The 17,232-nt window shown below is 36.4% G+C and overlaps 2 protein-coding genes across 2 annotated transcripts; one reads left to right on the top strand and one right to left on the bottom strand.

Annotated features, from left to right (window-relative positions):
- The first annotated feature begins 1,939 nt into the window (after positions 1-1,939).
- LOC145105486 (uncharacterized) lies at positions 1,940-4,306 on the top strand. Its single transcript, XM_079042580.1, has 6 exons — positions 1,940-1,988; positions 2,039-2,868; positions 2,950-3,072; positions 3,373-3,589; positions 3,673-4,086; positions 4,233-4,306. Exons 1-6 carry the CDS (start codon positions 1,940-1,942, stop codon positions 4,304-4,306), a joined length of 1,707 nt encoding a protein of 568 aa, XP_078898706.1.
- A 2,876-nt stretch (positions 4,307-7,182) lies between these two features.
- LOC145105485 (uncharacterized) lies at positions 7,183-8,426 on the bottom strand. Its single transcript, XM_079042579.1, has 3 exons — positions 8,274-8,426; positions 7,593-8,182; positions 7,183-7,486 (listed from the first exon to the last, which is right to left on the bottom strand). The coding sequence occupies exons 1-3, from the start codon at positions 8,424-8,426 to the stop codon at positions 7,183-7,185; spliced, it is 1,047 nt and encodes a 348-aa protein (XP_078898705.1).
- Between the last annotated feature and the right edge of the window lie 8,806 nt (positions 8,427-17,232).

The raw sequence follows: 17,232 nt of genomic DNA, 5'->3' as shown, positions 1-17,232 counted from the left end.
ATGAAGGGAGAATTATAGTCCTTGTCCTACCTGTTCGGCTAACGACCCTCCACCGGTCAAGGAAGCGGTGAGTGAGAGTGGACACCCATTAAACTGTCATTTTATAGGCAGTAATCTTATACCCCCCTTATAGACCGGCTTCGTGAATAAGGTCTACTAATGGTAAGACGACTTGCTCTTATACATATAATATATTAAACTTTTAATATTATAATAGTATAAGGGTGTATTTTAGACATTTAAAATACTTGGTGGTTTAATCTATTAATTAAACTAGACTTTTAATTTAATTAAACTCAAACCATATATTTATGGATTAATAATACTCTTTTAATTAAACGCTTTAATTAACTATTAATAAAGTCCATAAGAGTTAATTTGAACTATTCAACAAAACATCATAATTCCAATTATTAAACTCAAAATTAAAACCATTTAATTAATTGTTTAAGTTATGAACCCAAGAGTTTTAGAATTCAATTCTTTTTTTCATAAAAAACTTTTCTCAAATTCCAAAACTTGAGGGCAAGTTTTGTAATTCTTGAAAACCTTTGGATTCCATAACTTATGGAATTAATGGTGTTTTATGATGAAACTTTCCATGTTCCATAACTTAAGAACAAGTTATGGAATTCTTTAAAACATTAACACCAAATTTTGTAACTCCATAAAAACTTTGAATCAATTTTTTTTTAAAAAAAAAACTTTCATATCCATAACTTATGGAAGTTTCAAAAACCCTTAAGATCACAACTTTAAAAAAAACTTTTGAGCTCCAAAATTTTATGACAAAATATGTAACTCCTTAAAACATTTAGATCAAACTTTTAAAACTAATAAAATACTCATATCATTTTATCTTTTACTAAATTTGACCTAATTCAACTCATATAACAAATGATGCAAATTTTACAAATAATTCGTTTTTCACAAAACAAGTAATTATCTTAAAATTTGACAAACGTCATGTTTTTTTTTTCCTTTTTTTTCCAACTTGAAAATAAAACATTTGCATCAATATAACAGAAAACAACCCATGGCTCTGATACCACTGTTGGGTTTTGAGCATTCTAACACTCTTATGGTGTACATGCAACCCTATAAACCTTGGATCTCTGTTTTCTCTATTATACATGCAAATATTAACTATTCCAAGGTTTCATCCTAACTAGCATATTATGAAGAACCTATACTACAAAGTTCTAGTTAGATGTCATACCTTTTGATGTAGTTTGATGTCTTCAAGCTTTAAGAGCTTAGCCCCAATAGTGTGGAAGCCTCAAATGGAATCACAAATCACCAAAACACCTTGGAATAACTTGAGAGAATATGTATGCACACTAAAATCGGCCCACTCTTATTTTCACACACTTGTTCCAATTTTGGGAGCCAAAGACCCCTTTATATATTATGGAGGATTAGGGTTACATCCATGTAAACCCTAATACCCATGACCTTTCATTTACATAGGATCCATGGGTTAAAAGCTCCATGGACCATCCATGAAAGCTTAGCCCAACCTAAATGAACTTGGCCCATTCCATATATATAAGAGTCCATATTTAATTAGTTCTTTTTGATCACTTAATTAATTCTAAATTAATTCTTGATCAATACTAATTAAATAATATGATTCCATATTAATATATTAGAACTTATAATATATTAATATAAATCATAAATATACTATTCTCAAAAGACTATCCATATAAATTGTGCCGGTGAAGTGCAACCCAAATGGACCATGCCAGGTCGGGTCAAGTACATACCAAATATAGTTATGGACTTAGACATTAATCCAACAGATAGAGGAAAGGCATCTGCAGCTAATTTATCAAGTGGAAAAGGGAGCAACAACCCAATACATAATTTTAAAAGTCCAATTAAATGTCAATATCATAGTGTCGCTGAAAATGTAAATGTAGTGTCAGAACCGATTATGTATGTTACACCAGAGAATTATCTGTATATCGGTGATAATGATGTTGGTATATATGTTAATGATGTTAGTGTAAATCATTACTTTAACCAAAAAAAGCACTAGACGTGGTGAATAAGGTTGGTAATGAATCTGGAAAACAAGAAGTTCCATTTTTGCATGATGGTGAACTAAAAGGATATGGTGAGTTTGCGGATTGTGACAAGTTGGATATATCCGGCCTAGAGAGTGATTCTAACGGAGAAGAATTTGATGATGAACCTAAACTTATTTATTCAGATACCATGTTTCATGGTATTTCCCCATTGCCTTCGTGTCCTGTAAACGATGATGTGAACATTCCATGCCAGAGGGTGGATATAAATGAAGAGATTAAGGTTCTATACATTTTTGATAACAAAGAGTTGCTCAAGCTTGCAATTGGAAGACAATGCATGGAACAAGATAAGCAGTATAAGACTACCAGATCGAGCAAAGAATGGTTCGAGGTGGTTTGTTTGGTAGAAAATTGTTCTTGGATGGTTAGGGCAAGGGGAATCAAATCGACTACTGCTTTCCAATTCATAAAAGTTGTTGACCAACACACATGTTGTGCAACAAACTTGGAGTCTAATCATCGACAATCAAAGAAAAAGGTACCCGGCCACTTTATCATTGAAGTATTGGTCGGAGACTATAATAGAGTTTATCGGGTTAATGAAATTGTGAGGGACATCAATTCGAAATTTCCAATCAATATCTCATACCAACAGGCATGGCGGGCAAAACAATATGCGTTGTTGATGTTAAGAGGTACCAAAGAGGATTCATTCACCAAACTACCAGCGTATCTGCACAACTTGGTCAAGCGTAATCCAGGAACTATTACTCAGATAAGAACAAACGATGATGATCGGTTTGAGTTCGTGTATATCGCGCTGGGTTGCTCGGTAAGCAGTGATAATTTTTTATAACAAATATAACATATGAATCCTAATTGGTATTTGTTAATGCAACAAAAATAATTGTAGGTACAAGCGTTCATCAAATATTGTAGGCCGGTCCTTATAATTGATGGTGGTCACCTAAAGGGTGAATTCAAGGGTACAATGTTGCTCGCAGTGACAATGGACAGTCAAAACCAAAGCATGCATGTTGCTTATGCCATATGCAAAAGTGAATGTACGGAAACACGGTCCTGGTTCCTTCGAAAACTACGTGAATGTATAGGAAACGTGGAATACCTTACATTCATATCTAATATGGCTCCATCCTTAGCGACGTCAATTGCAAATATATTTCCTCACGTCCATCATGGAATATGTGGTATCCATTTGTATTTCAAAATTTCAGCAAAATTTGAAAGCAGTGATACAATACACGCATTATTTTGGGAGACATGCAAAGCCTATACTATTAGAAAATTAGATAATGGGATAAAAAAAATTAAAAAGGTAAATGATTGTGTATGGGAATACCTACAAAACATCAATCCAGAAAGATGGGCTAGGGCACATTTTCCTGGGAATCGGTATTTTATTATCACATCAAATAGTGCGAAGTCGATAAATTCAATGTCAAGATTTGCAAGAAAGATGCCAATATTGATGTTGATTGAGTATTTTCGTGCAACAATGCAACAATGGAGTTTTCAGAAACATAATGTTGCAGGTACTAATATTTTATATATAATAGTACTTGAAATGTTATTTTATTACTCATATGATATTATGAAATTATGTCTATTTTTTTAGCTGAAGCAAAAACAACACTCACCCCATGGGCTGATACGATTGTACAAGCAAATAAGAATGCTTGTAATAATTGGATGGTGTACCCTATCTCAAATAGTAGATTTGAAGTGAAAAGCTCTACTCACAAAAGTGTCATTGTTAATTTCCAACAAAGAACATGTACATGTAGGCGGTGGCAAATAGATGGCTTACCTTGTGGCCATGTCACAATGAACCGTTACGAAGACTGTTCGGAATTTGCTTTAAAAGCTTATTTTACAGAGACACTGAGGAAAACTTACGAGGAGTCTGTGAACCCCTTACCAAGTCCATCTGAGTGGGAGATCCCTGATGATTTGATGATTGTCAAGCCACCCATAATGGAGAGACGTCAGTCGGGTAGGCCAAGAAACATTGGTCATATTCCGTCGCAAGGTGAGCGTCCCATACGACAAGAATGTTCTACATGCGGTCAATTTGGACACACAAGGAACGATGTACGGGTAGGGGTTCGGGGAGTGGATCTGGGGGGAGAAAAAAATCGACACAAAATGGCATAATGACTGATGAATTGGCATCAGGAAGCGGGTCACAAAACAAAAGTGTGTACTGTACTTTTGATTTCAACAACACAGTTGATTTAAAATGTCCTTAGATTAATGTAGGAAATTAATGAATTCCCGTATTTGTAATTTGTATTGCATGTATTAAACTGCACTTTTGACATTATTAATTAAATATAGTACCCCACTTATTATCTACTTTATTCCATGAAAAATAAAACACAAACATAAAACATTATAGAAAACGAGATACACCAGTAGCAAACATTACATAAGACATTTCACATATAAGAGCCTTCTACATGAAATATTTGTTATTTTTAACTAGAATCCAAGCATGCTCATACTCGAAGTCATTTCCCTCGTGCTCAAAAATGTAATGATCTTTAACAATTTCTAAAAGATCTTCATCGTTGTTTGTATAACGATAACTATTTTTAAGATGATGATACCATCGATTGAACCATGTGATTGTTTCCTTTAAATCCATCCACTTACCAACAATATCTTCTTGTGTTCGGTGTTTTCCTTCTCCCAACGAGAGGTTAAACATAGCTGTTATGCGGGTCCATTCATCACCTTCAAAGCAATTCGGGTTAACCATGGTTGTTACATCCTCGTAAACGTTCATCCAACATCGTATTACCACAATTACCTCTCTTATCGTCCATGGATGTGGAGTATTGGACGGAGCAGCTGCATTGGAAGAAATTGTTTGATTGGAGTCCATTTTTTAAATTTGTTTGTTAGTTTGTTTAATTTTAAAGGAGTACTTAAATAAGTAAAAAGACTGACAAACAATTAGGTGGATTCCCATAAGTACTGGAAATGACAATACATTATGCAGGCTACAAAGCAGTAGTCAAAGTCTATGAAACCGTAGTCAAATAATGTCAAAGAGTAGTCTAATTGTCAGATACCTTACACGGAGATACTGTTTGAAACGACAAATCTACTGTTGGAAATGACAATACATTATGCAGGCTACAAACCAGTAGTCAAAGTCTGTGAAACCGTAATCAAATAATGTCAAAGAGTAGTCCAATTGTCAGATACCTTACACAGATATACTGTTTGAAACGAAAAATCTACTGTTGAAAATGACAATACATTATGCAGGCTACAAAGCATTAGTCAAAGTCTATGAAACCGTAGTCAAATAATGTAAAAGAGTAGTCCACTTGTCAGATACCTTACACGGAAATACTGTTTGAAACGACAAACCTATTGTTCGAAATGACAATACATTATGCAGACTACAAAGGAGTAGTCAAAGTCTATAAAACCGTAGTCAAATAATGTCAAAGAGTAGTCTAGTTGTCAGATACCTTACACGGATATACTGTTTGAAACGACAAATCTACTGTTGGAAATGACAATACATTATGCAGGCTACAAAGCAGTAGTCAAAGTCTATGAAACCCTAGTCAAATAATGTCAAAGAGTAGTCAAATTTTCATATAACTTACGAAAAATACTGTTTGAAATGACAATACATTATATAGGCTAGAAAGTAGTAGTCAAAATCTATAAAACCGTAGTCAAATAATGTCAAAGAGTAGTCAAATTTTCATATAACTTACAAAAAAAATATTGTTTGAAATGACAAATCTACTATTCGAAATGACAATACATTATACAGGCTAGAAAGTAGTAGTCAAAATCTATAAACCGTAGTCAAATAATGTAAAAGAGTAGTCAAATTGTCATATAACCTACAAAAAAATATTGTTTGCAGTTTTGAGCCTATATTTTTTTACAACTACTTTTTCTTGAACATGTTAATTTTTTTTAAAAAAAAATATGTGTTGCATTTATATAAATATAACTTAAAAAAATAAAGTGCATTGTTATATAAGGTAGGGTTTTCTAAAATGGAAATGTTTTTTATTAAAGGAGCATCTCACAACCTATTACATAATTAAATTGGTTTCCACAGATTAGGAAACTGTTTGGGATACAAAGTTTGCTTACGGTCGATAAAATCCCCTCTAATTCTAACAACATCTGTTAGACGGTCCCGTTCTGCTTGAAGCTTATCAAACTTCGTATTTCCATCTCGAGTCCACTTCTTAGCCTCTTTGATTTTTTTGTAGTTTCAGCAATCCATTTTTCTTTTTCAATTACTTGATCTGCTAGGTCGTTTGCACGTTAGTTGAGTTTGTGAATAATTTGAGAGTCCTTTTCGTTGGCTTCTTCAGCGGCCTTCATAGCTTGGAAAATGTCGTCAAGCATGTTATCTGGGAGTGGGAAATCTGGGCCTTCCGGAATTGGGTTGTTATCGGAACAAACATAGCAATCTTCTTCTTCACAATGCCAAACACTGAACTCAGATGAATTCATTCTCAATTTTTGAATGTTGTAATGTATCACGTTTAAGATGTATGTTAGTTGCATATTAATAGTGTGAGACCAACATAGAAGTACTATTTGAAAAGACAATTTTACTGTTCGAAATGATAAAACATTATGCACACTAGAAACTAGTAGTCAAAATTTATGAAACCGTTGTGAAATAATTTGAAGGAGTAGTCAAATTGTAGTATAACTTACATAAAAATATTGTTAGAATTTTACAATAACTATATATTGTAGATGCTATTATTTGTTAAAGAAGAGTAAATGTTGCAATGCAATTTCTTTGAATTTTACCACCTAATGTTTAGTAAATATTTTTTTGATTTATACCACCAAATGTAATATAAACAGTATGGTTTTGTAAAATGGAAATGTTCATTACCAAGTACAATTTTTGGCTTACAAACATAAACAATTACGATTTCAAATATTATATGCTTACATAGGGATTAAAACCACAATCTTAGGTTACTCCCCGTCGATTTAAAAAGATAAGTAGTAGCACATAATAGTCAGATAGGATTACATAGGGATTAAAACGACCATCAACGGCTCTGGTATTTCCCGATGCAGGGGGAACAACGTTCACATTTCTAGTCTGGTATGTAGTTCAAAACACATTAGCCCGATAATAAATTTGAACCATATCGGTTAATTTCGTGTTGTTTGTATAACGTGCTGCAGCAATAGCATGACCACATGTTATACCCAGATTGTGCCATTTCCCACAAGAACATGTGTGTCGATTAAGATCTACAACACATCTTTTTTTTAGATCAAAAACTCGAAAAATATCAGATGGGAACGGAGACGGGATCTCAAGTGGGATTTTAGTTGCTTTCCATCTAGAGACTTTTGCATCCCTCTGTGAAGGACCATCTTTACGTAAGGGGTGAATACGGTGTTCAACATCCCTGAAAAGTAAAAAGGATAGTCAATTATGGATATTTTAGTGGTTTATAAAAACTTGCTAAATTACCTCCCACGACACTGCGTTCTGCAAACGTCTGTTGGATGTACTGAACAATTACATCAATTAGCATTCTTATCGGTACATTGCGTTGAGTAACCGATAACACCAATAGGAATTCTAGAATATTAATGTTTAGTACATTCCAACGTATATTAGGGAAATAGGCCCGTGCCCATTTCATTTTTTCGATGTTGGCAAGAACCTCACGTGCAACATGACTTAACTTAGAAAATGATTTTTGAAAATCTTGCGTGGTATATGCTTTGCATGCACGGAAGAACATGTAGTCTAAATTTGTGCTTTGACCAATTCTTAAGCGACAATAAATCAACACACTCTTAGACGAATAACCATGATACGCATCAGGGAATACCTGACCCACAAAAGAAGAAATGGTATCGTCCATATTGGTTATGAACGCAACTTCCCTACCATCTCCAATAGCATCCTTCAACCTCATAAGGAACCAAGTGCAGGAGTTAACATTATTTGCCACCCCGATACCAAATGCTATTGGCGTAGTGTTGTTGTTTCCATCCATAGCAACTGCTACGAACCTTGAATTAAGATACTCTCCTCGAATATGAACACTGCCTATGAAGATGATCAGAAGCATGCATCCTAGGAATGCATTGATCTATTTCATATTTTGTACAACACAATTATTAGTTTTTAAACTAATATAAATCATTTTAGCACAAACAATAAACAAATCGAAAGTACATTACCACACATCGAATAGCGATAAAACATAGTTGGAAACAATCCAAAACATCGGTTTTGATGTAAGTGTAACTATGGGGATTTGTACGTTGAATGTTGTGGAGGTAAACAGGCAAGTCGGTAAAGCTTTCTTCATGGTCATTGTATGAGAAACTCATCTTTAATGTTGACGAGTTAAACATGAATTTAGCGATAAGGATGATTTAAATCACTTCAAAAGCTATTAAAAGGAATAAAGTAGTAGTCAAATGCTAGTAGACAGTAGTCAATACCTATACCACAGTAGTCTAATTACAATCATGTGTCTGAAATTCACTGTACGATAAGACAACACTTAAAGTAGTAGTCAAATGCTAGTAAACAGTAGTCAATACCTATACCACAGTAGTCCAATTACAATCATGTGTCCGAAATTCACTATACGATAAGACAACACTTAAAGTAGTAGTCAAATGCTAGTAGACAGTAGTCAATGCCTATAACACAGTAGTCAAATTACAATCATGTGTCCGAAATTCACTGTACGATAAGACAACACTTAAAGTAGTAGTCAAATGCTAGTAGACAGTAGTCAATGCCTATAACACAGTAGTCCAATTACAATCATGTGTCCGAAATTCACTGTACGATAAGACAACACTTAAAGTAGTAGTCAAATGCTAGTAGACAGTAGTCAATGCCTATAACACAATAGTCCAATTACAATCATGTGTCCGAAATTCACTGTACGATAAGACAACACTTAAAGTAGTAGTCAAATGCTAGTAGACAGTAGTCAATGCCTATAACACAGTAGTCAAATTACAATCATGTGTCCGAAATTCAGTGTAGGATAAGACAACACATAAAATAGTAGTCAAATGCTAATAGACAGTACTCAATACCTATAAAATAGTAGTCTAATGGCAGTATATAATTGAAGATATTTACCTGTCCACACTAATAAAAATTTACTTCTCATAAGCCAAAGAAATGACAATTTTCAGTTGTGGGGATTAAGGTATTATTAGGACCTCAAGAACTACCAACAACCCTGGATGGTTATTTTACGCTTGTCCTAAAGAGGTATTTGGGTTATCTTCTAATTATTTATATTATAATTTATTATTGAATATTTACACTGTAACGCCCGTGTTTCTGGGCTAAGCATTAATGATAATGTAATAGTCTAGGTCAACCATTATAACTCGTTTTAAAATAATAAAGATGAATTCATTGAATATTAAGTGAATTACGTGTTTTTGTGTGCTTATTACTTGTTTATAATGATATAATAAATAAGGATAAAAATAAGCGTCAAAATTTAAGTGTTAGATAAACCTAATATCTATACATGAAGTGGTAGTGGTCGTGACAAGGATTCCAGACATATAAAGAACGCCGAAATCCGAGTAATAACGAAGAAGATATGGTCTGTTGAAGTTTCGCGAAAAATCTGCACGACACTGTGTGACGTAAATAGTGAATTTACGATAGAGAAATTTTTGGCCTTAGCGATCTAAACGAAAGTCATGGTATTCGTTAAACCGAGAGCGTACATAAAAAGAACGCCCAAATCTAACTTCATATGAGGAAGTTATGATTTTTCTAAGTTTCGGACCAACAGTGTGCAGCCCGGAGTTCGAATAACAGATCGAGCGCTTTTTAGCCAACACAACCTAAATGACAGTTGAATTTCTCATTAATAGTAGCATAACGGTAAAAAGACATACGAAAACGGACATCGGATGAAGAAGTTATGAATTTTTAACGGATTTTCTTGTCCCGGACTGTTAAAAATATAACTTTAAAAATAATGTAAAAATTCGCCGACGGAGTCTAAACGAAAGTTGTAGAGTACGATCCCGCCTACGCATGCATATACAAAATGTCGAAAACGGAGCTTGTATGCAAAAGTTACGAATTTTAGAAGTCAAGTATGTTATTTGCGAAGCATCGATGACGTGGCGCGATCCCAGCCGTTCCTTGCTCCCCACGGTCTCGCACCCGATGATGACACGCCTCACTCCGGACGCCTGGCGTTCGCATCGGACACCCATCGTACAAGTATGTCTCGCGTACGAAGTTCGGTACGCCCAACAATCTCGCCTCGCATGGTCCACAAACAGCCACATAGCCCCAGCCTTCTTCGGACACGTTTGATACGGCTTCGCGAGTACGCCCAACGTACTTCGGAACTACGCCCAGAGTAGTGCGAGCCTTTGCAGCTATAGAAGGAGGACGAGGGCTGCCGAATTCTACACACCTCCTACTTCTACTTTCTCTCTCTACTCTCTCTCTAGCCATCCTAATCCACCCCGAAGCCTAGGAGCCTTCGCAACTATAAAAGAGTTTTTCGGTTTGAAAGTCTACCTGCGCGGAGCCCGATTTTCAAGCAAACTTCCCGGTTTCGTCAAAGAATATTATTTTAAGAAGCGAAGTGTTGTCTGAATCACTCCTTATCAGGTGAGTGTATAGTCAATTTCATCTTACACATAGATATGAAGTATTTTATATAAATTATGTACTATGTGTATGTATATATTGTCTGTTTACTTGGGATCTATGCTGGATAAAAGATCTGAACCTCTTTCTTTTCAAATCTAAACTTTTTCCTTCAGATCTAGACTTTCTCTTTCAGATCTATACTTCTCTTCCAGATCTGAACCTTTTCCCTTCAGATCTAAACTTTCACACTTTAGATCCAGACTTTCTCACTTCAGATCTAAAGTTTTCAGATCTAAACTGTATATGTATGTTTTATACTTTGAGATCTATTATGTATGAAAGATTTAAACTTTGTTTTCCAGATCTAAACTGTGTATGTATTTTATATCTACAAGTATGTTGGGTAAAACATGGGTAGATGAAATAATTGGTGTGTGGTGAAATAAAATGATGAGAGGCCTCGATGTTGACGTTGATCCAGTCATCTAGCGGAGTATGGATGACGACCACAGACTTTTCTAGGAAGTCCAGTGGAACGCTAGCAGGCTCGCAACCTATAGGTGTTTGTGAACGATGGGTTCCCCGGTGTACTCCATCCCCCCATGGTTGCCTTACGGACACTTATGGCTGAGGAATCCCCTTAGCAGTAGTGTCCATCCCGATGAAATTCTTTAGGATAGGTCCCTTATGATAGATGCTTTAGGGACGTAAGGTGAGGATAACGGAAACGGGTAATCGGGTTTAATGATTGTTGAAAATAATAATCTTGTTTATTGTGTGTTGAAAACCCTATATGCTCACCAGGCTCCCCAGCCTGACCCACTCAGTTTCTTCTATTACAGGTAGTGGAAAAAGCATAGTTGGATGATTTGACGAGAGATTATGGATTTTAGGCCAGTAGAAATAAATGGAATGTTGTAAGGCCCATGTTGTTTTGAGGCCAGATTGTGTTTTGTGGTCTATGATGTTTTTGGTTTTTGCTTATCATCCGTATCGATGATTGAAATCCCGAGTTTTTGTAATGTAATGAAAATACATTTCTTTAAGAAATGCTTTGATAAATTTTTATCATATTTTGTTTTGGGAACAAATTCCGCAACACTTTTCTTAAGAAGTTACTCTGATTTTTATTAAAAAGCATAAACGAAATCGGTCTTTTCTGGCCGTAAAAATGGGGATATCACAGTTGGTATCAGATCATTAGTTTAAGCGAACTAGGAATTTTTAGGATTTCTAGACTTAAACTTAGAATGCTAAGCGATGATCGTGAGATGGGTGTCTTCCATATTTTAGACACGAGCACTAGTTTATTTTAGGAAAGATGCCTGGAATGTTTTTATGTGCTAAATGCTTTATGCTTGCCTTGTATGATATTATTTGTTCGGATCTATGATATGTTGCCGACCGGATCTGACACCTTATGTGTTTAGGATTCTAAGCGTTCGAATACGATATTAGAACTAGCATGTAACGTTTCGGAGTGATAAGGAGAATTTAAACGTCTATCGTGAATAAAGATCTAAATTCACCTAATTTGGTGTATATATCAAAATGGCAAGAACCCGAAGCGGAGCTGGAAACGTGAATGAAAACAGGAATCAGCAGCCTCGTCCCCAAGTGATTGAGCAGGTGCCGATAGTCGAAGTTGCACCTGAGCCGGTCACAATGGTTGGAGTTCAAGCCATGATTCGGGCTATGATGGCTAAACAGAAGGAAGAAATGAGACAACTGTTGTTGAATAACATAAATGAACCTTCGATTCCTGTTGAACAACCGGAACTGAATGATGGAGAGTCTGAAGAAGGGAATAACAGTCGCACTGTCAGTCAAGTTGAACCTCCAGTGGTGAGAAGGAATGACCCGGAGAGGGAAATCGACAGAGATGGACATATGTATAAGAACTTCTTGGGTGCCAAACCCCCAAGTATTTCCGGAAACCCAAAGCCTGTGGAGATTATGGACTGGATCTCTGAAATTGAGATGGTATTTGAAAGCTGCAACTGTAGTGATAAGCAGAAAACCGTCTTTGCAGTTCGACAACTGAAGACCGGAGTCTTGAGCTGGTGGAAATTGTTGGCGGATACGATGCCACGAGGAGAAGCTTTGAAGATGTCATGGGAAGCACTCATGGAACAGCTGAAGATGCAGTACTGCTCCGAGATAGATCTGATCGATCTAAACAATGAATTCTAGAACTTGAAGAAGGGAAAATGAGCATTGATGACTATGCTACTGCGTTTACTGAGAAGATGAAGCTATTTCCTTACTTGGTGCCGACTGAACTCGCCAATATAGAGAAATTTGCTAACGGATTGCCATCAGACTTTGACCCAACAGTCAAAATGGAAAGCACATTGAAGGCAGCCGTTAGAGCAGCCAAGAATGTTGAGACCCAGTTAATGGAAAGGGGTCTGGAGAAAACTGAGGTGGGTGAGAAGAGGAAGTTCGAGGGATCTTCGAGATCCAACAAGAAAAGTAAATCCTCGAAGTCTGGTTCAAGAGAAGGGGGAGACGAAGTGAAATGGTGCGAAAAGTGCTAAAAGAAGCACCATGGGAAATGTGACGGGGAGGTCACTTGTTTTAAATGTGGGAAGCTTTGGCACTATGCCAATGAGTGAACGTTCAACAAGAAAGTTTGTTATGGTTGTAATGAGGAAGGGCACCTTTTGAGGGACTGCCCGAAGAAGAAGGAGGCATCAAGGCCTACTGTCCCACCGAAGCCAAAAGCCAGAGCTTTCCAGATGACACTCGAAGCCGCGAAGGAAGCAACGGACGTCGCTTCAGGTACCTTTCTTGTAAATGGATTACCTGCCAATATATTGTTTGATTTTGGATCAAATTACTCCTTTATATCACATAAATTTGGTGGAAGACTTGCATTGCCTATAGAAAAACTTGATAATTCCCTAGTTGTAGAAGTTGTCAGTGGCAAATTCATACCAGTTAGCGATTGCATTAGGAATATCGTCATTGACTTAAATCGAAACGAATTCCACGAGGAGCTATTACCTAATGAGCTGAATGGTTTCGATATCATACTGGGAATGGATTGGCTTAGCGCCAATGATGTCAAGATACTATGAAAGAAGAAGATAGTAAGGGTAAAACCGCCTGAAAAGAGTCATTTGTGGTGTATGGGGACAAACATAGAGTGAATTTCTGGAATCATTTCCCTAATGAAATCCATAAAATGTTTGTCCAAAGGATGCACATCATACTTGGCATTTGTGATCGATGCTAAGAAGGAGAAAAAGGAAATGTAAAATATACCAGTGGTGTGTGATTATCCGGAAGTCTTTCCAGAGGATCTTCCTGGATTACCCCCTGATAGACAAGTAGAGTTTCGAATAGACTTGTTGCCAGGAACAATGCCAATAGAAAAAGTACCATACCGATTAGCACCAACGGAGATGAAGGAGCTTATGACGCAACTTCAGGAGTTGTTAGACAACGGTTTCATTAGACCAAGTTCATCACCCAGGGAAGTTGCGGTGTTATTAGTGAGGAAGAAAGATGGAAGCATGAGGATGTGCATAGATTACAGAGAGATGAACAAGGCAACAATGAAGAACAAGTACCCATTGCCGAGGATTGATGACTTGTTCGATCAGCTGCAAGGTTCGAGATATTTCTCGAAAATCGATCTTAGGTCAGGATATCATCAGCTGAAGGTGAGAGAGCACGATATTGAGAAAACCGCGTTCAGAACAAGATATGGACACTATGAGTTCTTGGTTATGTCGTTTGGACTAACCAACGCTCCAGCGGCATTCATGGATTTGATAAACAGGGTTTGTAAACCATTCCTCGATAAATCTGTGATAGTATTCATAGATGACATTCTGGTTTACTCAAAGAGCCGGCAGGAGCATGGCAAGCACATGCGAAAAGTGTTAGAAGCTTTGAAGAAGGAGAAGTTGTACGAAAAGTTCTCCAAATATGATTTTTGGATTCGAGAAGTCCAATCCTTGGGTTATGTGGTTAACCAAGAAGGGATCATGGTTGACCCGGCAAAGATTGAAGTTGTAATGAAGTGGGAACGACCGAAAAGTCCCACAGAGATCCGAAGCTTTCTAGGATTAGCTGGATATTACCGAAGGTTTATCCAAGGGTTTTCTTCGATAGTTGCTCCATTGACAGCTTTAACCCACAAAGGAGTCACTTATACTTGGAGTGAGAAACACGAAGAAGCATTCGAGAAGCTAAAGAAGAAATTGTGTGAAGCACCGATTCTTTCTCTGCCCGATGGAGTTGAAGACTTCGTAGTTTATAGCGATGCATCTGGAGTTGGGTTAGGTTGTGTTCTGACACAAAGAGATAAGGTGATAGCATATGCATCGAGACAATTGAAAGAACACGAAAAGAACTACCCCACTCATGATCTGGAGTTGGCAGCGCTAGTATTTGCACTAAAGATATGGAGGCATTATCTTTACAGCACGAAGTGCAAGCTTTTCACTGATCATAAGAGTCTTCACTATCTCTTTGATCAAAAAGAGTTGTGTGACAACCCGATACTTTCTAGTCAATAAAAGTCAATTCCATTGAATAAAATTTCGAATTTTGTTTATTTCGTTAAGCCCGTGAGGGTTAGAAAATAATCTAAAATATATAAATAAAGTTTATATAAGTTTTCGGAACTAAAAACACTCGAAAAATCAAAATTTTCCTCGAAAATCAGCAAACTCGTCCAGCCATGCGTTTTCGGCCGAAAACGGATCTCGGCCGTGAACTCATCTTCGACCGAAAACCCAACCGCTATAAAGGTTTTTCCCCGGAAACTTGATCGTTTCTCACTCGTTTCACCCGAAAACTCTCTCAAAACGCTCCCAAAAATCTCCCAAGAACACTCATACATTCAAGTGGAAATCTTCAAATCTTCATATTTTTCCTCAAGAACACAAAGAACACCAAGAACAGCCTTCGTGTCTTCAAGGACCGAAAACACCAGCAGAACTGGGAACCTGTTTTCGGCCGCAAACCCGTGTTCGGCCGAAAACCCATTTTCGACCGAGAACACCTTGGAACCGAAAACCCTCATTTCATTTCCAACACCCTGGGTAACTATTCCTAACAAAAAGGCAAGTGTTTTCTAACACTTTAAATTAATGGTATCGCTAATTTTAAATATAATTATGTGTTTAATTATCATTAGGATTCCGTTAATTCTGCGTACAACAACTCAAGGGTCATCTTTCCAGTCTCGCGGTCCAACACGTGCACAAACAACTGTGAGTTCATACCCCTACATTTTTAATGTATTTAATGTTTTCAGGGGAGGAATACAAGTAAAAGACAAGGATTTTTGTGTTGTTGTACAAACACTTTCAAACAGATTTAAAACTTTTGCAATCGATACAAACCGAGAAATCACTACATTTTATAAAAATATTCAAATATTTTTATCCCTTTTGTAACATGCTGAGCATAAGGGCAGTTTCCAACATACAACCATAATTGAAAAGTTTTCAGTACAATACTTTACATACAAATCAAACTATGGTCGATTTAGTTTGGGAACATTGCAGAACTTTTACAGAATTCAATACATGCAACGAGAAAATACATACAAAACTATAATAGGTATATTTTGGGATTCAATACACAGTTTTACTAACTCAAGAGCCTTATACATTAACAAACATATAAATTATGGTAGATATAGTGTATGGTATACAATACTACTTTCCGAATACAAGAGTACAATACTAATTAATTATTTAAGTATAATTATTTTTACTTTACAAGTCATACATACGGTTTCAAGTACAAGAGAACACTACAACACTACACGTAAACTAGTTAATACAGGGTTGTGAGGCACTATTTCAATTGTACCCTCCGGGCGTACGAAACTAAATCCTATTACAGTATAACCAGAGTCTCTTGGAGAGAGAGCATGAGATTTGTGTATAGATCTATACGGGACTGACAATCCCACACCTGAACTGCTAGCTACTGTTAGGCAGGCATGCATGGGGTGAAAAATGTCATAACATTCGACGCCTGAAGAACGTCGTAGAGGTCACTAGGTCACATCAAGCATGGTTGTACCAAACTCACAACAGTATAAACTAACCATTTGTTTACGGGATTTCCATTCTTCAAATAGTTTTATTTTAATTAATAGAACTACTATACATACTGGTGGTAACCATGGTTTTCATACAAGAACATACTATACATACTGGTGGTAACCAGGGTTTTCATACAAGAACATACTATACATACTGGTGGTAACCAGGGTTTTCATACAAGAACATACTATACATACTGGTGTTAGCCAGGGTTTTCATACAATACAGTACCTTACATTACTGGTGGTATCCAGGGATTCCATATAAGAGTTTTCATACAAAACAATACTATACAATATAGCTGGTGGTAACCAGGCATACAAACTTACACTTTCGTATACAACTACAGAACACAGTAACAAACACACACTTTGATCTTAGGGTTTAAGACTACTTTATATCACTAAAGAAAATATTGGATTTTCTTGAGAAACATACAAACGTTTTCACAGATTCAAAG

The sequence above is a fragment of the Lactuca virosa genome, chromosome 4 (genome assembly GCF_052849685.1).
Source record: "Lactuca virosa cultivar CGN04683 chromosome 4, Lactuca_virosa_CGN04683_v6, whole genome shotgun sequence".
Taxonomy (NCBI): Eukaryota; Viridiplantae; Streptophyta; class Magnoliopsida; order Asterales; family Asteraceae; genus Lactuca; species Lactuca virosa.
Note: the sequence above shows the minus strand (reverse complement) of the source record. Positions and strands in the feature narration are given on the sequence as shown.